The sequence below is a fragment of the Zalophus californianus genome, chromosome 4 (assembly GCF_009762305.2).
Source record: "Zalophus californianus isolate mZalCal1 chromosome 4, mZalCal1.pri.v2, whole genome shotgun sequence".
NCBI classification, from domain to species: Eukaryota; Metazoa; Chordata; class Mammalia; order Carnivora; family Otariidae; genus Zalophus; species Zalophus californianus.
In genome coordinates, this window is record NC_045598.1 from 64,437,019 (window position 1) to 64,463,256 (window position 26,238).

General features: G+C 42.5%; 1 protein-coding gene across 3 annotated transcripts in view; it reads left to right on the top strand.

Annotated features, from left to right (window-relative positions):
• Nucleotides 1-26,238, top strand: part of AK5 (adenylate kinase 5) — a 233,166-nt gene that overhangs the window by 165,533 nt on the left and 41,395 nt on the right. For all 3 annotated transcript variants that reach the window (XM_027584212.2, XM_027584202.2, XM_027584192.2), the window contains exons 9-10: nt 9,040-9,082; nt 14,363-14,407. In XM_027584212.2, coding sequence (XP_027440013.1) covers nt 9,040-9,082; nt 14,363-14,407 — 88 coding nt within the window. The remainder of the gene's footprint in view (nt 1-9,039; nt 9,083-14,362; nt 14,408-26,238) is intronic.

Below are 26,238 nucleotides of genomic sequence, written 5' to 3' on the forward strand. Positions count from 1 at the left end.
TTTTACCCAAGAAAAGATTTTGCAATTCTGGATAAGTTCAACAGGATTCAATGAGGTTGCTTGCACCTGCTAGCAACCTAACTAAAATTGGTTTAAATAATGTAAAATGTTTCCTCCCTTAACCGCAGTCTAAAGGTAGATAGATGGTTCCAGAGTTGGACCAGCAGTAGTCACACAGGGCCAGACTGGTCCCCCTTTCCCATCTGCCTTCCTCAGTGTGTGAGCATTGCCTCCCTTCAAGGTCTCCAGTGGCAAGGGCAGCTCCAAACATCTCGTCCTCAGATGACCATTTGCAAAGATAGAATGGATGAATGAGCCTAATCCCCATGTTTGTCCCTCTCTTTTTTTAATGGGGAGGAAATTTGTCCTCTGAAGCCCAGAAACTTGCCTTTCACATCCTGTTGGCCCAGTTTGGGTCACAATCCTATGCCCATAATGCGGAGGATGGAAAAGCAAGGATCTGGTGTCTTCAGTGTCCAAGGAGGGAGGTGGCTCTGCCTGCAAGAAAGTGCGTTGTTGAGTAGGCATCTAAGAGTGTCTGCCAAAGGGAGTTAGTGGGGGGGGGGGGCCGGGGGGGGCCCTGGAAGGGTTCTGGAACCACCTATTCTACCTCCACCAATAGGAGCTCCATTCTTCTGTGCTTTAGATATTAGGCTTCCATATGAAATTGTTTGAATAAAAGCTCCCATGGATAAAAATCATTTACAACCTTTTGTTTTAGCTCAAATACCTAATAGACTCGGTGAGTCGAAACTGTTTGCTCACTGTTACTTTCCAAGCATTTTGAACCATTCTTAGCATATAGGAAGAGTTTGTGTTAATTTCCTATTGCTGCTCTAACAGATTACCACAAACTTGGTGGCTAAAAAGAACACACGTTGATTATCTTAACAGTTCTAGAGGTCGGAAATCCAAAGTGGATGTCACTCAGCTAAAATCAGTGGCCCAGCAAGATCTCATTCCCCATCGACCCATGTCTACACATTGTTTCTAGTGGGAAGAACACCTTTTTTGACCTGCCTCTTTGATTCACAGCTCCCACCTGGATGTCCTCATTAGTTCCTCCTTGCTGTATGTCCCACAGCCACCATCTAACCCTGTTCCCCTCCCCACCCGGTCTTACCCTCTAGAACCTCAGGGAGATGGACATGGACATTCAAGTTGGAGAATCATGAAAGTGAGAGACCTAGAACAAGATTGGAGCTGGACTCTGGATTTAGGGATGGTCTTTGGGAAGCCGTTTGTTGCATCCGTCATGGTGATAATCAAGAAGGGCTTCAGAATGTAGAGAAGGCATTGGGAGTGCTCCCATGATGAGCAAAGAACTCAGAGGTTTAGAGGGATCGGAGAGTCCTTTGAGCCCTCCACTTGCTCACTTCACTCCACCTGCCTCTGCTCAGTCTTAGTTCCTTTTTAAAGAAAGATGGTGGTGGGAGGGACAAAGGATGACTCCCCTGGGCAATATTTTTTGCCCTGGAAAACACATGAACACATATATATAGCATGTGTTGTTCTAATAATTAAAATGATTTTCCATTTTGCTAAGAGTAACTCATAAGGAGAGTATATTATGATAGCACCTAACAAAGTGCTAAGACAAGCCAGTGTGCTCCATAGTTCCCAATGGTCGAAGCTAAGCTTTGCCATTTTATCTCCATTATAAGGAATCAGAAAACAAAGAGGTAAAGGCCAAATAACTCTCCCCAGTAAGACTCTACTCAGATGCGACTGTGAAGATGTCGAACATTAACTTTAAATGAGAGGAAGTCAGGGGCGCCTGGGTGGCCCAGGCGTTAAGTGTCTGCCTTTGGCTCAGGTCATGATCCCAGAGTCTTGGGATCGAGCCCCACATCGGGCTCCCTGCTCCACGGGAAGCCTGCTTCTCCCTCTCCCACTCCCCCTGCTTGTGTTCCCTCTCTCGCTGTGTCTCTCTCTCTCTCTGTCAAATAAATAAATAAAATCTTAAAAAATAAATAAATAAATGAGAGGAAATCAGAATGGGAACTTTGCTCCGACCTTTTACACCAGCAGCCTGACCAAGCCCTGCTTAACAACAGTGCTGCATTTGGCCTACAAAGACAAGATCCAAGTTGTCTTGCATGGTCTTCTAGCAGTAAGGTGAAAACAGGAAGTTGTAGGAAAGCCTTTTTCTTTAAAATTTTTGTTAGAGACACCAACGTTTCAATTTATACATAAAAGAAGAAAAACACCATTCCTCCTAGAGAACTAGATCTGTAAACCACTATTTAAAGTAGCTCATGTAGAGAACCTGCAATTTAATAAGACTGGAAAAAGGTTAGTCTAGCATCCCCTATGTTTTTACCCCTCTTTACTCAGTTATACAAGCACTTCCACAGCAAGCCGACCTCTAACTGTGTGTCTCAGTGAAAGAGAAATGACACTTGCCATAAAATAAATTCTTGGGTGTAACTAAATTACACACCACTCCCATACATTTTTTTCTTTTTCCAAATTGCCCATTACTTTAAATGAAAACATACTTTTGAAAAGAACTGTAAACACTCCAAACATTTCTAAAGGACCAGTCTCCCTTCTTCCTGTTGATAAAATGCCAATATGTTTCTCTTTGCCAATATTCCCCTGCTGAAGATCCAAGGAATTTCAAAACTTCATTCACAGCTTCCCAGTGAACTTGACAATTTCACTTTCATTTTTTTTAACATATATTGCATTATTTGTCACCATACATTACATCATTAGTTTTTGATGCAGTGTTCCATGATTCATTGTTTGTGCATAACACCCAGCGCTCCACGCAGAACGTGCCCTCTTTAATACCCATCACCAGGCTAACCCAGACAATTTCACTTTCAAATCCCTTGGTAAGCACAGCCCAGCTTCAGTTCCTCTTTTCGCAAATGAATCCCTCGTCCTTCCTAGTCATGTGACACCAGGAGCATTCACTACACCCGCGCATCGTGTCGTGTAGCCCCTCATTAGACTCTGTGCTCCTGCGCTCGGTACGCGGATGGGTCACGGCGGTCCATCCAGGCAGCAGGAGACACATCAGAACACAAGCTTGGGAACCAGGAAACCCCCCTCGCTGGAGCATCCTTGACAGTCACAGAAGCTTGCTGAGCCTCAATTTCCTCATCGGAACAATGGGAAATATCAAACTTGCCCACCTCCTAGTGTTTTTCCGAGGATCAGATGAGATCATGCACATTAAAAACACTCTAAATACTAGCAAGTAGCAAGTCCAATAACTTTTTAAAATCATTCACACGAGGTGTTCACTGTTTTTGTTTTTTTGTGTTTTTGTGTTTGTTTGTTTTAAAGATTTATTTATTTATTTATTTGACAGAGAGAGACACAGCGAGAGAGGGAACACAAGCAGGGGGAGTGGGAGAGGGAGAAGCAGGCTTCCTGCAGAGCAGGGAGCCTGATGTGGGGCTCGATCCCAGGACTCTGGGATCATGGCCTGAGCTGAAGGCAGACGCTTAACGACTGAGCCACCCAGGTGCCCCTGTTTTTGGTTTTTAACAGGAAAGATTCCAAAATTTTCATTTTCAGGTTACAAGATGGGGAAATAGCCTGGTATTGTTTGGGTTGTTCCTTTTTGAATGATTATTTCTTCCTGTTAAGATTGTGCTTCTCAATGAAGAGGACCCCTTCTGAGAACTGCAGAACATTTTGTGCCTCAAGCCCATCCCCACCTTCCTGCTGTTGCTTCTTAGAACCAGTGATGGAGGCGTTAGAGCAGTTTAAAAAGAAACCTAGCATATGAGGAAAATCCTCATATGCTAGCATTTCATGGTCCACGATTCTTCCAGAATTTGGGTCATCTGCTTAGTACTAGTTGAGGTAAGAAAAATTTAGAAAAGACTGCTCCTCACATTCTTTTCAGAAACTAGAGAACCTCTAGTTTCAGAAACTAGAGAACCTTTGAACTCCATTTTGTTGAAACTTGACGTTAGTATCTGTGCTCAGTGTCAGAGAAAGAAAATAGTCTTTTGGGGCACCTGGGTGGCTCAGTCGTTGGGCACCTGCCTTCGGCTCACGTCATGATCCCAGGGTCCTGGGATCGAGCCCCGCATCGGGCTCCCTGCTCAGCGGGAAGCCTGCTTCTCCCTCTCCCACTCCCCCTGCTTGTGTTCCCTCTCTCACTGTGTGTCTCTCTCTCTGTCAAATAAATAAATAAAATCTTTAAAAAAAGAAAGTCTTTTCTTTGCAGCATTTGTGAATTTTAGGGCAAGAAATTCATCTTAGCTGTGACATTCTGTTGTTAAATAAAGCCTCTTTCTCATAATCCCATTTGAAGCTCTATACATTTTTACACCATGAAACACACACACACGCTGTTGAATGCAAACAAGAACTAGGAGGACACCCCCAAAATGACCTAGTACTTCTCCCTCCTTCCCAGGGGAGCTTTCATTTCGTGGTCCCCAAAAGGATTTTTTTTTAAGAATTTATTTATTTATTTGAGAGAGAGAGAGAGAGCTCCCGTGCATGAATGGGGGTGGGGGTAGAGAGAAAAGCAGACTCCCCGCTGAGCAGGGATTCCCAACGCAGGGCTCCATCCCAGGACCCGAAGACCATGACCCAAGCTGAAGTCAGATGCATAACTGACTGAGCCACCCAGGCGCCCCCCACCCCCAGAAGGATTTTTAAACATCAACACTATCTACCTAAGGAGGGGTGGTAGGAATATCTGATGACATGACCTCACCTCCGAGACCAGTGAGAGGATACTAAGAAGGAAACACAGGTTGGTATCAGGGCCCTGAGGGCAGCAGCGGAGGCCCAGGCACACCCCATCCAGTGGCACACAGAACTCCAGTTACGTCATTCTTCACGCACAGGGTCGCAGCGAGGGTCCAGTGAGATTCTATCCGCAGAAACGCTTCCAGAGCTGGAAGGCACTTGGCATTATGACCTGATCTGCTTGTGACAATGCCACACAGAACTGGTCCTGCAACCAGGAGCACACATCGTGCTGCGGTCAGAACAGGCTGCAGGGTGTCCTTTCTTAGGATTGGTGAACCCACCTGGGAGGCGATGTTGCTCTATTTTGATCTCCCCCCCCATTTCAATAATTCAAGGAATTGGGAGTGACAGACATCCATATCACAAGGTGGTGATGATAGGAGCTCTGGCCCGAAAGGAAAACGTATACACACCCCAGCCAGCTGCCCTTCCTACCGATCATACCAGAATCTAGCCTTGCAAAGGCAGTTCCTTGCCTGCACATCCTCACAGGGAAACAAAGTTGAAAGCCAGTTGCTTTTGCTCTCCTTATGGCTCTGGCTTGACTGGAGGATGAGAGATCTAGACCACAACAAATCCGTAGTCCAAACCCAGTTTCCCATAAAACCACAAATCCCGTCTTGAGGTTCTAGCCATGTCACTTCAACAGGATTCTTGATTTCTCCTCCTCAGTTACCAACATACTCTCATAAATACAGGCCAAGAAGATGTGGTTCCCTGAACTTGGTTTTGTGTGTTAGTGGTTTGGCTGCAGCTTTTCCTATCTTCCCCAGCATTAATCACCTCATTGCAAGGATGTGTCTTGGCTCCATATATGTGAGTCATAATTGACGCTTACATAAAATCTGGGCCAATATTAGTACTATTTCTGTTGGTTTGTTCCGATTTGGTATTCCACGTTATGCCCCCAAAACTTAGAGTCACATCTGTCTCCTTGTACCCACAAAGCCCAACCGCACAATTCAGACTTACAGGCGACAGAAAGCTGACTAGATGGAGGACAACACAGCGAAAGGCTGCATGTAACACAAGGAAGCACCCACGGACACTTAGTGGGGAGCTCGGGAGTTCACGGGCTGCGCTTTCTCGAGGGCGGCCTCACTGAAGAGGCAGCCCCAGTGTACCCGCATAGAAACACCTTAGCAGGTATTTCTTAAATAGGCTTACAGAGGCATTTTGCTTCTTACAGAACTGATGTTCTGAATGAATGCCTTTCATGCAGAACACACCTCACATTTGAAAAGAAAGAGAGGAGACTTAGGGCCTCCAGGCTCTGTATGGCAATTTTTTCGCCAAAACAGAACCAGAAGAGTTGGCCTTCCATTAGTTGTTGCTGTTGTTGTGTGTGCCCGTGCGTGTGCATGTTTAAGATGCCAGATTAAGTGTGTTTACAAAAGATTCACATAGGAATCATGAGGTTTATTGAGCATCACTGGAAAATAACACCCTCCCATCCAACATCCCATTTACCTGGGCCTTCATGTCAGTGAATGCAGTGCGCCCCATTCCTGGCTCCACTCTGCTCCAAAAACCTGTTCACTATCAATGTTTTCATGGAAATCAAGCTGGGGCTCATTTGAAGCATTTGGGCAAACAGACTAGAAGGCTATGAATAAGAGCAATGGATAAAAACAAGTCAGACTCAAGAATCCAAGTAGAGGTGAGACAGGCCTCTTTATAACATGGTGCATTGTTTTATGAATTCACATGAACCTTGATCAGTCTCCTAAAGCCTGACAGCCAGGCAGAAGAAAGATCTGAAGCAGTTTAACCTGTAAGAGGGGTGTAAGTCTGATACTTCAACAATAATATTAAAAATCAAGGGAGAGGACTCCCTAACACTACCTGGATATGTTCGACAGCTGTTTGACAAGCAATAAGCAGAGTCTGATCGAACAATTCTTTTCCAGCAGAGGCTACTGAGCCGCTTTCTATGTAGATGCATCTTAGGCAAACATATAACTGCTTCGAACAGGTCTCTGTCTCAGGTGGGTTTCCCTAGAAGCAAAACCTGAAATGAGGATTCTTTAAAAGTAAGTTATTAGGCAGGGCTCTTAGGAGAGGGAGAGAGATGCAGGATAGGGCAGGGGTAGGAGCTAAGGAAGGATGGGATCCCGGCTGGATATTACCTTCAGCTTGATCTCAAGGGAAACTTACACCAGAGTCATCCCAGGTTGAGGGTGGGGCCAGACTTCTCTGAGCCCTTAGCAACAGCTGAGGGATGGGTGCACCAGCCAGGTAGTAGCAGGACACTAACAGATTCGTGGTGGTAGTTAAGCTGATGGGACTAAATCTCTAGGAGCCATGCTATGTGGTAGGAGATGTGGTTCTCATCCTAACCCTGACTTCACTGAAGACATAATGCTATGGCCATGGGCCCCTCAAATGACCTCTGTAACCATCAATTTCCTCATCTGTAAAAAGGGAGAGGGGGTGGCAGGGTTGGATTAGATGATCTCCATAATTCCCAGCTCCGAGATGCAATTATTTCAACAACAGAAGTAGGGGTAGCCTCACTGAGGAATAATTGACATTTCTCCTATTCATGGAAGGAAGTTAATTAATGTAAATGTGTCCCTGAATGACCACTCCATTAAAAACGCTTCTCTCACCTGAAATAGCTCTGGATACACAGGCAAATCTAAGAAGACAAGCAGTGAAGTTGCCCTGAAGGCATAGGTTCTAAAAAGCGATGGCAAGGCTCTGTTTTCAAACAAGTACTCTCAGAGCAGTTAACCTCAAGGGAGCATTAATGCAACCAGGCAACCTCATTTAACTGACTCCTACATCAAAGCAAATTAGAAGCAAGAGGCTGGAGTGAAGCGTGAGCCACAAGCTGTCCCCGCAAAATGGCACCACCTCTATGAAGAGCAGTTGGGCAAAATCTATCAGTTCTAAATACATTGACTCTTTGACCACACAGCCCCTTCTCCGTGAATTTATCCTGCGGGCACATGTGTATGAAATGACCTTTACATGAGCTTATTCGCTGTGCTACTTTTTCCAAAATAATCCAAGATCAGAAACAACTCAGTGGTCCATCAATAAAGGACTAGTTCGGGGCACCTGGGTGGCTCAGTCCTTAGGCGTCTGCCTTCGGCTCAGGTCATGGCCCCAGGGTCCTGGGATCGAGCCCCGCATCGGGCTCCCTGCTCCGCGGGAAGCCTGCTTCTCCCTCTCCCACCCCCCCTGCTTGTGTGCCCTCTCTTGTTGTGTCTCTCTCTGTCAAATAAATAAATAAAATTTTTTAAAATATAAAATAATAAAATAAAGGACTAGTTAAAAAGAACAACTGTGGTAGCTTCCATACAATAGAATACTGTAAAACCAAGAACATTCTGGATGGACATGGAAAGTTTTCCCAGGTACATCGATAAGTGAAAAAGCAAGGGGAAGAACAATATCATTCTAGATCAGTATGTATATTACGAACATATATGCATGTGTAATATAAGTGCGTTCCTTTCTGTATTCAAAATGGAGGTAACAAGATTATATATTTATATTCAAATGTATCCTTAGGTATCTGGAAGTTGTTTTTTATGTATCTGGAAAAAGATGCAAATAAAAAACTTCTATGAGTGGTTACCTATATGGAATGAGGGAGTGGGAAAATGGGATGGATGCAGACATAAGTAGAAATTAGAATTCTTACTAATGTCTTTTTATAAATTTTCATCCTACATTTTTTCCCCCAACTACCACTGGTTCTTCTGTAAGGAAAATGCAGCTGCTGCTTGATTAAAAAATAAAATAAAATAAATTTAAAAGCGGGCATCAATCAAAGCTGGTCCTTCCAATTTCCCTTATTTCATGCTTTAGTTTTCAGGGATTGGCCAGTGGCTAACCGTATGACTCACAATGCTGAAAATACTTCCTATCTGGCGCTCTACAGAAAGTGTGCCACGTCCAATGTTAAACCACAGAGTTGATTGTTAAACCACCGTGACTACACCCATCAGTGAGCTTTGGGTACTGAAGAGTGTTGTTTTCTTCAAATCAGCTTTTCTGATCACGGATAGATCGATCATGAACCAGGAAAATGAGGTGCAATACTGTACAGAGCGGTACAACAAGAACAGCATGAACTCAGGTTTCAATCTGGGCTATGTCCCTCACTGCTACATGATCATGGGCAACTTCTCAAACTCTCAGTTTCTTCCTCTATAAAAGGCAGATAGTAATAGTGCCTCCTTCATAGAGTTGTTTGGAAGGTTAGGTATGTTAATGCATGTTGGCAAGAAATTTAGCACAATACCTGTTGGTACTGTCATCTAATATTTTGATTTTTTTTTTTTTTATGTACAGGGTGATGACCAGTTAAATGTATTTGGAGAGGACACCATGGGAGGTGAGTTTCCTTTACTGATCAGACCAAAGTTGTGTTTTAGTAGCTTTGAGCATGTCTTCTTTATTAAACACCAACTGAGAGACAATAAACTACAAACAGCATATACTTTTCCCTTAGCCAGGCTCCACGATTCAGATTGGAACTCTTGGGATCTTTCCCCTCTTGGTCCATGCAAAGAACCAAAGGGACACCTTACTTAGAGAAGCATTTCCTGACTACCCAGAGAACATGACCCTCGACATGCTCAGTGAAAACAGAATGTTCTGGGAAAAATATGTCTGGGAAACACTGAACACTCAATCCCCTTTGGAAGAGGTACACGTAACAGCATAGCAAGACTCCCACAAGTCTTGCAATAAAGACAGCTGGCTAACTTTAATTTAACATTCTTCAGATTTGTTGGAATTCAGAAGTCTTTTTCCTGCATAGTAGTTACTAATCTGCAGTGTGCTGTTGGGATGCAACCTAAGAAACACCCAAATTATCCTGCTTTATAACTGTTGTCATGTCAAAAGTCTTGCAACAACTAAAAAGTCCAGTGTTAACTAGCTACAAATGGAACTGAAAGTAGATAAAACTATGAATTTGAGATTGTCCAAAAGAGGTAAGGTTCCTGATTGCCCTAGGTAAAGTACCTTCTAACATTTCCACTCGGTAATAAATGTTGCTGTAATTATGGTTCATGAAAATATGTTTGTATTGACTGTGAGCACATACAAGTAAGTGATCTGGCTTTCCAGATAACCCCAGCTCTAATTCTACACTGATCCATGAGCATGAGGTGGTAGATAAAGTGCCATTTGATGATAATGGCTATAGCAGTATGTGAAAATCTCAGTTACCAAATGACATCATGGTGATTCATGAGGAAAGGCACATACACATGAGCCAAGTGCAAATAATCAACCTAGTCTCAACTGGATAGGGATTGATTGATTGTTTAATAAAGTTTCCCTTTTTCCTGGTTATAAGATTACATGCATTCATTGTGGAAATCTTTTTAAGGTAGAAAATAAGAGCTATCTAAAATCTTATGACCTCTAAATAATCATGGTTAACATTCTAGTATATCTTATTCCAGTGTGTTTGCTATATACCTGTTTTTACATAGTGGAGAATACATGTGTATATACAAATGTTATTTTTGTGTATATCATAATATAAGAATATTCTCATGTCATTACAAACTCTATAACATTAACTTGTGATGACTACACTGTATAAATGTTTCATCATAGGTACAACTATACCTAATAATAACCACAGACGCTTTCTTAGATTGCAAATAAATTAAAAGTTGCTCTGCTTCATATAGAATCGCTGAATCACTATATTGTACACCTGAAACTAATATAACCCTGTAGTTAACTATATGGGATTTTTTTTTTTTTAAATCGTTGCTCAGCTTCAAAAAAGGAAGCTGGAAGTCTAGAGAACATGAGATGACCATCTGGTCCATGAGTTAAAAGCACCAATGTATGTGCCTTTAATAGAAAGCTCCAGATAACATAGGATTTTTCCAGTCACTGTAGGCTGTTCTGTAAAGATACTGAAGCATCTCTTTGATTAGAAAGAATAAAAAAATTTCATCCCTCAGTCTGAAAACCAAATGTTTCCAAAAACCCCAAATTCAAATCTTTCCTCTGATTTTAGCTTCCCTGTCCCCTTCCCCTCTTGTTCCCAACCCAATTCTTCTTGTGCCATTCTCTCTCTGGAATTGGGTCTTTCCCTCAGCTAATAGTGAATTCCAGCAAAAAGGTGGCATTGTGTATATAAATGAAGCATCCCAATTCTACTGAAAAGCAAGTTTGATAACTGTCAGAGGAGCAATCTAGCTTTCAGAAGTACTTACCATCTACATAAAATGTGAAGTGGAAGTCAGAGTCCTATCAGTTCATTTTAAGTGTAAAGACTGCAGTTTGTCACCAAGATGGGAAATAAAAACCTTGTACTCTCTCTCCGGGTAATCACATTCCCTCTGTCATTTTAGTCAACTCACACCCATAGGATGAGCAAAAGCAGCTGCTTCCAGAGCCAGAAGAGTCCAGAGCTCCACCTAGACGGAGAACTCAGGGCTGGCTCCACCCAGGCATGCCCCTCCCTCCTGGGTCTCCCCACTGAGAGGCTGCTCCAGGAACTTCTACAGCCCAGGGTCTGAAATGCACAGCTCAGGGGCCCGGGGTTCCAACAAAAGCACCAAATACCTTTGAACTTCAGAATCTTTACTTTAAAACTTCATGCATATTTTCCATGAAGCGAAAAATCACGATATCCTACATCCTAATGTATTACTGTCTGTTCAGCGTATATTGTAGTTTGAAAAGCACCTCCCTTAGCATAGGGGTTAACAAGAATTATAAAGTCTTCAAAATTATCTTCAGTTACTCCATCTGCAGTCACATATGTCCAGCTGAGGGAAGCATCTAGTCTCAGATCTATTTTGTTTGTCCAGCATGGTGCTCTAAAAATTTGACTGTAGATGTTAGCGCTTGTTAGCCATAGTTCACAACACTCCATGCCCACCCACCTCACTGGTTTAGAATCTTTGCCTGGCCTTTGCCTAAGCACATCCAAGAAACTCTTCTGAAGTTCTTTATGGAATCAGCCTGCTGCCCCCACCACCACCCCTGCAGGTATTAAACTAAGCTGCTCAGACAGGAGCCAGTCCCAGGATTGACCTAACATGGTGACATCTTCTGAGCCTCCTAGAGCCGCTTCTTCAGGTTTTCACCATCAATTGTTCAGGTTGGCCTCTCCGTTGGAGCAGTACCTCCCTTAGTGGCTTGTGCAGATTCCCACTATGAACTTCAGAGCATCCTGAACTAACCTCCTTCTTCTGTGCTGTTGGTCTGCCCCTAAACTCTGTGACCCTGTCCTGGGACAGCTGAGTAGGCAGCCCATTTTCCATAATGAAAGCCCCATGGCTTTAAAGCCAGGGGGAGTTTTTGTTTCTGCTCTTCTCTGAAACATTCTTGGGTAGGACAGCTGTTTCTTCTGTCCTCTCAGGTCCTCACTCTAAACATTTTTTTTTTTTTTTTTAGTTTGAGGATCCCCTGCTTCCAGGCTCAAATGGTAACCACTGGCTCTTTCAAAAAGCCATTCCCAATTCAAGTTTGGGTCTGTGGTCATCTCTTCAAGTAACCTCACTCTTACCCAAGGTCTCCTAGAATTTTGGTTTACTTTAGATATCTTAAACATGCGGGGCTCCTGGGTGACTCAGTCAGTTAAATGTCGACTCTTGATTTGGCCCAGGTCATGATCTCAGTTCAGGGTTGTGAGATGGAGCCCGGTGTTGGGCTCTGCAATGGGGGTGGAGCCTGCTTAAGATTCTCTCTCTCGGGCGCCTGGGTGGCTCACTTTGTTGGGCGACTGCCTTTGGCTCAGGTCATGATCCTGGAGTTCCGGGATCGAGTCCCGCATCAGGCTCGCTGCTCAGCAGGGAGTCTGCTTCTCCCTCTGACCCTCCCCCCTCTCATGCTCTCTCTATCTCATTCTCTCTCTCAAATAAATAAAATCTTAAAAAAAAAAGATTCTCTCTCTCCCTCTGCCCCTCCCCTTCTCTAAAAAAAAGATATCTTAAACATGCAACAATAATTGCATCATAATTTTAGCCAAGAGACAAGTGGGACCGTTTCCTCCTGTGGTCCATTCATTTATAGGAACCACAGAATCATAGGTATCTGAACTGAGAGAGACATTAAAGATCACGACTTTACTTACAACACCTTTACTTTACAGATGGAGAAACCAAAGTACGAGGAGAGGAAGTCATTAGCCTAAGTCTAGTCAGTTGAGGACAGGAGAAAAAGTATAGCTATTGTCTACCCATCCTTCATGGCCACCTACTACACTACATGACAATTGGAAATCTTTTAGGGCTCCACAAACTCTGGAGGGTTTTGCAGTTTGCCAAAAATTTCTAATCAATTCTCTGCTTTGAAGTAGTAGTCCCCCTATTACAACTGTTGCTGGGAATGCAAAATGGAGCAGCCACTCTGGAACAGTATGGAGGTTCCTCAAAAAGTGAAAAATAGAGCTATACCCTATGATCCAGCAATTGCACTGCTAGGTATTTACCCAAAGGATACAAAAATACATATTCAAAGGGGTACATGCACCCTGATGTTTATAGCAGCATTATCAGCAATAGCCAAATTATGGAAAGAATCCAAATGTCCAGCAACTGATGAATGAATAGAGAAGATAGATAGATAGATAGATAGATAATAGATAGGTGATAGATAGATAGATAGATAGATATAATGGAATATTACTCAGCCATAAAAAAGAATGAAATCTTGCCATTTGCAATGACATGGATGGAGCTAGAGAGTATAATGCTAAGTGAAATATTATTTCACTCATATGTGGAATTTAGAAAACAAAACAAACGTAAGGGGGATAAAAATGAGAGGCAAACCAAGAAACAGACTCTTAACTATAGAGAACCAAACTGATTGATACTGGAGGGGAGGTGGGTGGGGGATGGGTGAAGTGGGTGATGGGGATTAAGGAGTGCACTTGTTGTAATGAGCACTGGGTGTTGTATGAAAGTGATGAATCACTAATTTCTACACCCAAAACTAATATTACACTGTATGTTATCTAACTGGAATTTAAATAAAAAGTTGAAAAAATAAATATATAAAAAAAGAAAGAAAAAATAAATATATAAAGTAGTGGTTCCCAAAATTCAGTCCTTACTCTCACCATCTTTGTGATTTTTGCTTCATCTCTATACGTATATGACCTATACTAGATATTATTTACTTAATATTTTCCTCTAAGTTGGCTCACTTATTCTTTAAATACATTTATTTCACTACCTTAAATGGAAAATAGTATTATTTTCTATAAATAGGAACTGTATTTAAAATATTGTCTTCCAGAGTCCCTATTTGTGCTTTAACTCCTCTTTATTAAAAGAGATCAACAAATGTTAAGGAAAAAATGTAAAATAACACAAAACTGAGATACTTAGAAACATTTTTAAATAATTTTAAAAATAATCTTTCTTTGTAATTCATGCTATTTAATGGCTTATCAGTTTTGCCACATAAAATTGATAGTTTGTGTTAAAATGAAATAGGTTACCTGGGTCTGGTAATAAGGCTGATATGGTCATCAGTGCCTATTAATTATGACCTATTAACACATTTACTCAGCTTGGGCTTCTTACCAAATAAAACTACAAGATTTTGGTTTTTACACAGCATGAGTAATACCAGGGTTTCAAAACAGTTTTTCTTGCCAGTAACTTAAATTATTCTTACTTTAAAGGTTTCATGGAAGATTTGAGAAAGCGTAAAATTATTTTCATGATTGGTGAGTAACCGCCCTCAAGTTTTCTAATGCAACTGGTAATAATAAACAACTTGGTAGAGAAAAAAGACTGTTCATTTCTCACTCTGCTTTGAAGTCTTGCCCCTTTTTTGGTTAGGATAATACCCCCGAGGCTTCTGGATTGTTGCTTTTGTTAATGCAGTTTCATATTGTTTTTGGCTTTGTATCTTTACAGCATAGACAAAGTAGGACTCTAAGGAATGTCAGACTTCTGAGTTTAGCTCTACAGTAATAAAATACATTATAATCCCATGGGTATGAAGATGTCATACATCAAAATCTAACACACACACAGTTTCTGTTTGAACAATGAGCCACTGCTCCCTAAACCTCACTGCTAAATATATCAGCAACCACATATTCCAATATACTTCCATAACCATACCCTGCATTCCTTTTAGCTAATGGTAAAAACTATTTCACTTATTTTATGCCCCATACTATGAAAGTCGCTGGTAAATTAAGTGTGGGATAAAATTCACTTGGGGTTCACCAGCATTTTCTAAGCACCTACTGTGTTCCAGGTCATCTCATTTAATCCTTCCACAGTCTTGTAGGTTGGTGGTCTATCTTTATGACATATCTATTACACAGATAAGGAAACTGAGGCTCAGGAAGGTAAAGGAACTGGTCCAAGGTCACATAGCTAACGAATGTGAGAGCCAGATGTCATGTTTTCCCCCATGGAAATCAATGGGGCTATTTGAGCAGCAGTTATAATTGCGCAGAAAAGCACAAAATGTTGTCAGAGCACCTCCCAAACTTGGTACTTTTCCCCCTAATGATTCAAGTCTGTAGAAAAGTTAATACACCTACCTTTCCATTTTTTTAAAAAAATGTCTATTCATATTCAGAAATAATGAAAAGGTCCACACCTCCTCAATGAGTGGGAAAAAGAATGGTTATCAGCACCCAAGAAATATAATTGAATAAACTTAGAATCTTGCACCGTAAGTCGGGATGTTGCTTTGGAAATCTCTCACTAAATCTCCCTCCTTGTCAGATGAGGAAACTGAGTCCCAGAGAATTTAAGAGGTTTGATCAAGGTCCTTCAACCAACTGGTGGCAGAGGGGAGACCAGGGCTGCAGCTCCCCATCCCAGGCCTCTCCCTACTGCACCACTCAGTTGTGTGGGTTGTGTCCCTGGACTGTCTCCCACATTCAGTCATCCACCCAATACTTACTGAGTATTGGACCCATGTGGGCAGTGAGCAGGGATCACGAGCCTCCGTCCTAGATGGAAAGAAGAACTCATCGAATTACTATCACACACTTAGGAAGGAAACAAAGAGCTGAAACAAAACAATCTGGGTTGAGTGTCTGGGGTAGACGTGGGTGATCGGAGTGATCAGGCAAGGGGTTCTCAACAGAGGTGACGTTTAGGCAGGGAACTAAAGGAGGAGGTGGAGCAACCGGGAGGATTAACAGGGGAGAGGAGGAAGAATTCCAGCCAAAAAAAACGGCCTGTTTTGAGTAGTGAGAATCCTGGAGCCCAACCTGAGTTCTGTCTCTGACCTGCTTGCCTCTCATTGACCTGAGCCATGGGAACTGGATGAACTCTTGCCACACTTTTTACATTCTTTTCGGAAAGTAAAAGTACATTATTTCTACTCCTTAACTGAAGAGAAACTCATCATCGAAATAGTAAAGAAAATTCCCCTTTCCACATAAACTTTAATCACTCTTCTCGGCATCAAGGCCATACACAATGAATTATACGTTCTGTTCAGCTTTTATCTTAGGGGCCAAATTGGGAAAAGGAGAGGCTCTTTAAACCTGATGTTCAGTAAACAAAGAACGAGCCTTCATTATCACATGGAAATCTGTGTTTTTAATAATGTGGTCCAAAAAAAAAAAGCTTCTAAAAATACTACAGCATGTTTTGTGGTTATTATTTTCTCTAGCAATAATTTTATTTCAGATTTACCCGGTTTAACACTCACTATTAAATTTTGAAATGTATTTTCAAGTATCACTTCTATCTGTCTACGTATGACTAAAGATCTTGGCTCACCTGTTACCAAGACCTGGGCCCTTCACAAAGTCAAATAGCACAATATAAAATCTTTGGCATCAGACAAAGCTTGAGACCCCCAAGGGTCCACAGACTACATTCCAAGAACTGTTGCTCTGAATACAGGTTTTTCTTATATTAACCAAACTCTCCTGTATTTTAATTTATTGGCCAGTTACTATTCAAGTAAAGATTTCCGCCTACTGTTTGGACAGTAGAAGGTACAAAACCACTGTGATATGAGGAAAAATGATTGTTCTTCTTCTAGGGTATTTACTGGACTCTGCTTGAAAATTAACGCCTTAGTTGTAAATACTTCCTTGACAGATGGTGGAGTGGTATTTTGGAGCTGTATTATTGCAGGTCAGTTCGAAGCTCGTAAAAATACTCAGGATGTCATGGACACACCCATGGCAGTTTTGATGAGCCCTAATAAACAAGAATCCATCGATTTCAGTGAAACAAGTGTGGTGTTGCCTATATGAGAAGATAGTTGAACTTTTAACTTTTCAAATTATTGTCTTGACATCTACCAAGACACGTGGGATTGTGGCATTAGCCAGAAACTAGGTTGCCATCCTCGCTGTTAGCCTGAAAATAAAAATCAGTATTCCTAAAGCACCGTCCCCCTGCTTTAAAGTATCCTCGTTCCCTTTTGTCCGCAGAAAGGTGCAAACTCCTTAGACTGTCCTTCAAAGCATTCTTCCCGCTGGCCTCCACATGCCTTCTCATTTCCCACTCCAACCCCCCCGTGAGTCTGTGTTTCCAACCCCACCTGCGTTATCATTATCTCTTCAACTTCCCTCACTTCTGCCAGTCCTATCACTTGAAATGTCTTCTCCCCCAGCTAATGATGCACCAAGGTCAGGTTTAAGTTCTAGCTCCCTGTGACGTCTTCTCTAATGGCCAGGCTTCTTCGTGTGTGCTCCTCCATTGTTTGTGTCTGCATCGCTCATTTAGATACTCCATAATGACTTAGAAAAACAAGTATTGGTTGGGATGATGAATTCTTTAGGAGGCAGTGTGGTCAGTTTCCATAACAACCAAAATAGCAGTTGGAATTCTTGGGCTGGAACTGACAGGCATGTTGCTGCTGCCTGTAGCTGTTCCCGGCAGGACAGTTCAGGTTAATTATGAGCCTAATCAGATGCTCCTAACTCCATTGTAGCTGCTCCCCTCTCCCCGAGAACAGCAACACCAGCTTACCCCACTCCCCAAAGCCAGGGCAATTTCTTGCTCATTTGCAAAATAGTTTGAAGTCGCAGTTAATAGCACTGACCACCGTCTGAGTGGAAGACATGTTTGGGGAAAGTGTACTGTCTGATCCGAAAGGAAAAGCGGCAAGGGTCGATCTAGTTAGCCCTTTGAATGTGGTGTGAATGTTACCTCTTTGTTCATGAAGAAGGCAGTTCAGTCACTGTTTCTAGAGAAATACTTTCCACAGGACAGATAAGGGATCTCACAGGATCAGGCCAGTGATCAAAAGGATTGGGAAAGGTTCTCTGGACTTTGGTAGTTCACCCACAAGACATAAGAACTGTACTGATGTACAAGACCGGGGCTCAGTCATGGCTGAAAATGGAAAAGTATTTGGATAGTGTAAAAATGTCCTTTAGAGAGCCTCATTATGTCCCACTAACAGGCTCCTACAGTTTTCACAACCTTTTCTGGTACATTTCTTTCCTTTCTCTCTCTCTCTTTTTTTTTTTTCCAATCTCTTGATCGTTATCTTGCTATTATCCAATCTATTTTGGCTTCTTTTTCCCTTCTGTGCTTTTCATAGCCTGCCTGTGCCCAAAGTGTGACATAACCTGAATTCCCATTAATTCCTATCCAAAGCTTTGGTAGAAGTGCTTCAATTTGGAAAATCATCTGACTTTACAGATGAGGTGTCATGCTAATGGCATTATGGTCAAGACATCATTCTGTGAATATAACTTTCAGGATGTCAGGGACACAGATGGCTTTGTGTACCTTAGCATTAGTACTGATAAACTGCTTTCAAGTAGTAAGCTTTGGGAAGCACTTTTACAATATTTTGTGTTATTCTGTGTATTTTTAACCCAGTGCAAACTGGTCCTATTTATTTCCTTAGGGAAAACTGTAGAAATGAGAATTTTTGCTTAAAGCTCAACATTTTTTTAAAGATTTTATTTATTTATTTATTTATTTATTTGAGAGAGAAAGAGCACAAGCAGGGGGAGCGGCAGGCAGAGGGAGCAGGAGAAGCAGGCTCCCGATGAGCAAGGAGCCTGATGCGGAGCTTGATCCCAGTACCCTGGGATCATGACCTGAGGCCAAGGCAGACACTTAAATGACTGAGCCACCCAGGTGCCCCTAAAACTCAATATTTTAATGCCTTCCATTATTTCACTATAGCCCTGATGTCATTTCACTGTTGCCCTGTTATCAAAGAACTATGAATTAATTTAATCTTTAGGGAATATTACATGGGGCCCAGATTAAACATTCTTCATGACGTTGATGCACATATGTGGTTAAATAAAAAATGAAAAACAAAACTGATTGTTTTAACTTGAGGTAGCTGTATTAGAAGCCAACATTCATTGAACACTTAACACACACTAGACACTATATAAATAATGTTATCTTATTTAATGCTTGTATCCACCCTGTGGGGTAAGTACTATCCCCATCCTGACTTTTCAGGTAAGATGTTAGAGAGTTAAATAATTGCTAAAAAGTGATGGATCTGGGGCTTGAAAGCTTGGATTTTATCATTGGTAACAAATGCTGCCAGTTTATTGTCCTTGAAGTACGGGCTTACTTTGGATGCAGCTGTCTTGATTCACGCTGTGGTTTTATAACAATTGCTTCTGAACTGTTAGTGAAAGGCAATAGCCTCTAAGTGTTCTAATGAAAATAGGGGACTGCCCAAAAAATACAAAAACACGGGGCACCTGGGTGGTTGAGCATCCCACTCTTGGTTTCAGCTCAGGTCATGATCTTGGGGTCATGAGATCAAGCCCTGCATTGGGCTCCATGCTCCGTACAGAGCCTGCTTGAGATTCTCTCTCTCCCTCTGCCATTGCCCCTCCCCCCACTCTCTCTCTCTCTCTCTCTCAAATTAATAAATAAATCTTTTTAAAAAAATACAAAAACACTAATTCAAAGGGATACATGCACCCCTATGTTTATTGCAGCATTACATACAATAGCCAAATTATGGAAGCAGTCCAAGTGTCCATTGATAGATGAATGGATAAAGATGTGGTACATATATACACACATACCATAGAGTATTATTCAGCCATTTGCCATGACATGGATGGAGCTAAAGAGTATTATGCTAAGCAAAATAAGAAACAAATACCATATGATTTCACTAATACGTGGAATTTAAGAAACAAACGAGCAAGGCGGGGGGGCAAAATAAAGATAGAGCAAGAAAGACACAAGCCAAGAAAGAGACTCTTAAATGTAGAGAACTGAGAGTTACCAAAGGGGAGATCAGTCAGGGATGGGTGAAATAGGTGATCGGGATTAAGGAGGGCACTTGTCATGATGAGCACTAGGTGATGTATAGAAGTGTTGAATCACTATGTTGTACACCAGAAACTAATATAACACTGTACATCAATTCTACTGGAATTAATTTTTTTTTAAAAAGAAAGAAAAAGATAAAGGACCCCACCCTACCCCCAGCATCACACTTTGAAAACCAGTTAGGATTAATTGAGGTAGGGGTATGTTAAGCAGGTGTATGAAACCCTATACTTAGCCTTTGGGAAATCTTGGAGGAGAAAATAGTCCCTTGTGCCTTATTTTCACTTGTCCTTTCAAAAGCAAATAACTTCACAAATGTGAGCAAGGGGTCAGGGATAAAAGGGTGCATCTACTGAAAGCCCATTTCTCTGGGCCGCTGTGGGCCTGAAAAAGTTCTGAATGTTTCTGTGGCCAGTGGTATGAGGGATGCCTTAAAGGAAAGCCTGGGTACTAGTCAGAGGTGGGCAAAGAGGAATGCATCAGGAGGACCAACAGGAGACTCCAAAGCAGGGGCTACATGGAGGTGGAAGGGACAGATCTCAGGGATCATTGGCACTGGAAGAACCAGGACCGGAGGAAGGGTATAGGAAACCCTTCAGGTGGGAGAATAGCCCTGACATGAAGACTGAACTTGGAGCTTGAATTAGTCCCATCAGGCTGCTATAACAAAATACCATAGCCTGGGTGGCTTACAAACAACAAAAACTCATTTCTTACAGTTCTGGAGGCTGGGAAGTCCCAGATCAAGACACTGGCAGATTTGATGTCTGATGAAGGCTTATATCCTGATTCGTAGACAGCTGTCTTTTCACATGGTAATCTCACATGGTGGAGGGGGTGAGGGAGATTTCTGAGGCCTCTTTTAAAAAGGCACTAATCTTACTCATATGGACTCCACCCTCATGACCTAATCACCTTCCAAAGCCCCACTTCCTGATACCATCACATCAGGCTTTAGGATTTAACATATGGATTTGAAGGGGACACCAACATTCAGTCTATAGCAGAAGATGGACTATCATGGTTATCAGAAATTACTGGATTAGACTAAGAAAACTCAGACTAGACTTAATTGAGTTTCTACTATAAAATGAAAACAGGTAGCTCATCAGCTAGACTGGGTTCACAGAAAGAAATATGTTTCCATCTGACTGTCAAACCTGTGGTCTGCCCTAACTGAAACATCATCTCTGCTCTGGACATAGACACATGATTTCCACACCCCTTTCTCCATGAAGGCATACAGTTATTAAGGGCCATTTTGGCACTCTTCCGGCCTGACATCTGTATTTTCAAAGTCCAGGCCATTCAGGATGGGAGAGTAAAGGAAGAGAAACATTAAGCCACCTTCCAAGAGAGTCTCAAACACATTTACAAACCAACGGGATGTCTTTCTAATGTTGGATAAATGCAGGCATTGTGTGCTGACAATGAACCTACTTAATTACATAAACCTTTTCACTGCAAAAAGGCTCTAAGTAATGTTGAATAGAACAAAACACTTTCTTCATTTAATCAGACCAAATTAATAAACCTTTATCCGGGGCTTACTATACTTAGAGAACGATGAGGTTCAAAAAGACATTAAACAGTCCTTGGAATACTGCATGACATGGCAGAAGTACAGGGTTTTTCCATGTTTTTTAAATTATTGCCTCAAGAAAGGAATGTTGCTGAGTCAATTGAGTCATCCAGAAGAGCAAATTACTCCTAAAAAGAAAAGCACACAAGTGAATGACTTTTACCAAGTAAAGGGTTTGGGGACCTCATGCCATCATACTCATTGTCCCCCTTCCCATTTCTTGAATCTTTTTGGAAACACCATTAACTTACCAACAGAGTCACCTGGTGAAGATTTAGTTACTCAACCTGTTCACTCATCCAAGGCCACATTTCCAGGCCTGACTCACTGAAAGCTTTTTTTTGCCTGTTCTGAGACCCACTAAGAATGATCAATGCCACAGACTCTAGAAGGACCCAGCACTGGAAATGACAGAACACCCAAAATCTTATGTTATATCTAACCTCTCTGTGCCCTTGGGCCAATCCCTTAGCCTCTCTGAATTTCTTTTAAAATGGCAAAATAATATTTGTTTTCTGTGCACCCCAAATTTGAGCTGCCTATGAATTAACACATTGTTAACCGTTCCCTTAATTGAAAGCATGTGCAACAGAGACATAGTTCCAAGGAAGTAAAGTGTGAAGGCAATTGAGTAAGTCCAGGTTCTCATCTTCTACCTCCCAAATATTTATTTTAATTACTTAATAATAGTATTAAAACTAATATATACTGGTGACTTACTACATTCTAAATACTGTGCTGCCTGCCTTCTTACGTATTATTTATTTCTCACATCACTCATCAGTACTCATGTTCTTCCCCATTTTACAGATGAAGAAGTAGAGGCTTAGAAGGTTAAGGAACTTTCCCAAGGTTACACAGTTAATAAGTGACAGAGTTGGGACTCATACCCCACTTTCCCAGACTTCAAAGCCCATGCTCTAAAACTGTTATAGACATGTAGTAAGGAGAGGTTATGGGAGTAGAGTGGGTGGGGGAAGAGCTTGCCATAATGAATGCTCCAATTTTCTATTTGACTTTTCCTATATAGCTAGCTATTGATGTCTGAAAGCAAAGACAAAATAATAAGACATCAAATGAATATCAATGAAACAGGTCTCTGAGTGCCTCAGCCATGTTCTGCCAATTATTTGCAATTCCTTAATAACTTCAAAACAGGAAACAATTTGAAGCCATAAAAGTATTTGAACCATTCTGAACACTTCCCCCCCTCCAAAGCACATTGATTTTGGAATACACACTGCATCTTTTTACTAAGAGGCATATCGTGGGTATCCTTTTTGTGAGCATTACTGAAAGTATTTCAAAGAGCCAAGGGCAACAATGAGCAAGTGTTTGAGAATGTGATTCTAGGTATATCTGCAGGAACCCCATGCTTCTGAGATTTTCTTTGTGGGTTGGATAGAGCACCTTGACCACATATTGATTTCAAACAATGGCTTAGTTTGGAGGTGGAGGGGGAAAAAAGCCTAGGCCAAGGGATATACAGACTTCAGGGGGGCTGTGTAACTCCCTAATGATAAAAATATTTTCTCACTGCTCTATTAAATTCTCCCATTAACTGTATATTCCTTTGGGTGACTTTCATTAATTCCCTTGATACATATATTGAGTTTCTACCATATATGAGCAAAGTGATAGGCTTAATCAAACAAAGATGAAAGATCTCAAGGAGCTCATGTTATAGGGAGGCAGCAAGCAACTCGCACAGCCTAGCACATGTCACGGCCGCGGCTCAGGTAAATGGGGAGAAAGACTGAAGCGGGTATGTGGACATTGAGCGGACAGTCGGCTGAGTCCGGAGAAAGAAATGGAATTGGCCAAGTGCTGAGTGGGAAGAAAGTTGGCGTGGGTCCCCGGCAAGGAGAGGAACGCGTGCGCGTGCGCAAGAGCCTCCGAGGTGCGGGGGTGGGAAGCGGTGAGAGGCCGAGCTGGAGACCGAGGCAGGGTCCAGGGCAGGAAAGACTGAGAACACCCGGCTAGCAAATGTAAACTTCAGCCCGTAGCCACGGGGAGCTGTCAGGGCTTCTACTCTGTCACACGTCACCAGATCTGGATTTCAAGACAGCACACTCTGGAAGCAGAGAGAGGGCGCCTCGGCTGCAGCAGGGAGGCCAGCCGGGAGGTCAGCTGGGTGGTCCTGCAGATGAGAAACAAGGAGGCTGTGGAAGTGGAAAAGAGGAAGCCCATCCAAAAGATTTCAGGAAGTAGAATCAATAGGACATAAAGATCCCTTGTGTTCGAGTGAATGAGAGAAATGAGCATGACTCGGAAGTGGCTAGTTTAAATGACCAGGTGAACAGAGGTGTCCTTCAAGGAGATAAAGCACGTGGAGAAGAAATGGGTTTTAAGAGAGTGATGAAGGGTTTAGTTTTAAACATTTTAAGATTGAGATGCTTATGGGACATCCATCAGGTAACGTCCATTAGACAAGAGGTTTTTGAAATCTAGTATCCAAAATAACGAGTCCTGGCTGTAGACACAGGTGTGGAATTCACCAGGATACAACGGCAGTGAAACCGCGCGTGTGCGAGGGATCAGCCCGGGGAGATTAGGGACAGTGAGGCTGGAAGGGGTTTGAGACCTGGAGTCCAGGACACACCCATGCCAGAGCCCAAGGAGGAGAAAACAGAGGAAAGCAGAATATCAAGAGCAAATGGTGTCCTAGCAGGCAGGGGAGGGGAGAGTTTCCATGTGGGCAAGGTTAAATAAAATGTACATGAGAATTGCCTGCTGAGTTTGGCATCCGCAGAGTTACTGGTGCCTTTGGTGAGAGCAGTTCCAGTGGAACAGAAAGGAGTGAAGCGAGCTGGTTGGGGGGCACTTGGGAGGTAAGGAAATGAGGATGCGTATAGACTAACTTGCAAGAGACTCAGCTCTCAGAGAAAGCAAAGACAGGGCAGTATCTAAAGGGAAAGAGGGTCAAAAGTGGACATGAGAGAGTGAAGCATATTTATATAAAGAGAGGTAGTACTGGGGGGTCTGGGTGGCTCCGTCAGTTAATTGTCTGACTCTTGATTTCGGCTCAGGTCGTGATCTCAGGGTTGTGGGATCCAGCTCCACCTCATGCTCCTTGCTGGGCACAGAGGCTGCTTGAGATTCTCTCTCTCCCACCCCCTCTGCCTCTGTCCCTCCCCCTTCTCTCTCTTTCTCTCTCTCAAATAAATAAATAAATCTTTAAAAAAAAATGGTATAGAGTCTAGTTAAGAGCATGACCTACTTGAGTTCACATGCCATCTCCCCTCTGTCCTGGCCTTGGGCAACATCCTTGTACCCTCTCTTCCTCAGTCTTCTCACCTGTGGTGTGGAGGTAATGATGTTATCTGGGTCATAGTGTTGATGTGAGGATGAAAAGAGTTAACACATGTCACAGCACTCCTAGCAAATATTCAACAAGCACTAGCTATTATTACAACTATCCTATGGTGAGTGAGGGGAGACAGCCAATGAGAAAGAGAGGACCCCGAGAAAGGGGAGGCCGGGATGGGATTGGAAATGAATTGGAAAGAGGTGAGGACACCTACAGGATGGGGGAGCCCTGACAGGTTAAGAGGTTGGGGAAGCTCATCTATCTGTTTCTAGTGTCATTTGTTAAAAGTAAGCACTCCTTAAGGGACTGACCTGTTAAGTGGTATTCTACCTGGAGCACCTGGGGTTGGCTGGGATCAGGGAAGTTGAAGCGGGAGAGTATCTCTTAGGCCCTGGGCTTATAGCTGCCTTTTGGCTGCCACTTCCTCTTGTGGACACATTACAGCAGTTGTTTACAACCCAACACAGATTTCACTGTAGGAGGAGGCCGGATTTAGCCTTGAGGAATAAAGCAGAATAACAAGCCAGTGATTAAGGGGACGGTAACTGTTTTGGCCTTCCCAAATGTAATATTCCCAAACTATTCCCCTCTCATTTTGCTCTAGACTCCAGAACTAAGAGTCTCAGAGCATTTTTTTAGTTGTAAATGAAACATATTTCGACCAACCATCAGGTGGTCAAGGCAATGAAAGACTCTCTCCTCTTGTAACTGAGTGCAGCTATTTTGTGTTAACAGGACATAGTCCTGTGACCCAGTAGATTTATTTTTTCATATTGTCTAGGGCACTGACTCTGAAGGCAGTGTTCCTTGTGGCTCTACTGTGCTTTGAGGAATGCTTTCCACCAGAAAGTGGATCACTGTGTCAGTGCCACCCACCTGCCCATCCACTCTAGCCAAATGACCTCGATTTAAAATGGAAGGAACTTGGGCGCCTGGGTGGCTCAGTTGGTTAAGCGACTGCCTTCGGCTCAGGTCATGATCCTGGAGTCCCGGGATCGAGTCCCACATCGAGCTCCCTGCTCAGCAGGGAGTCTGGTTCTCCCTCTGACCCTCCCCCCTCTCATGTGCTCTCTCTCTCTCATTCTCGCTCTCTCAAATAAATAAATAAAATCTTTTAAAAAAATAAAATGGAAGGAACTTATTTAGTCCGATTACATATTTTCCTGCACGGACTAACTCTTAGAGTAAATGCGTGGAAAGCAGGCATGGACGGAGCATCAAGCAGAACACAGTCTTATTTTTCTTGGAAATCCTCAACTTGGTCTGGGTGGAGCTGTTGAGGCAGGTTCTGAGACGGTCCCTCATTCCAACATTTGTTGAGAAAGGAAGAGAATGTTAAGCAGTGAGAAACCCGGCTGAGCCCAACCAACAGTCTCCTAGAATCTACTGGAGACTCCTTC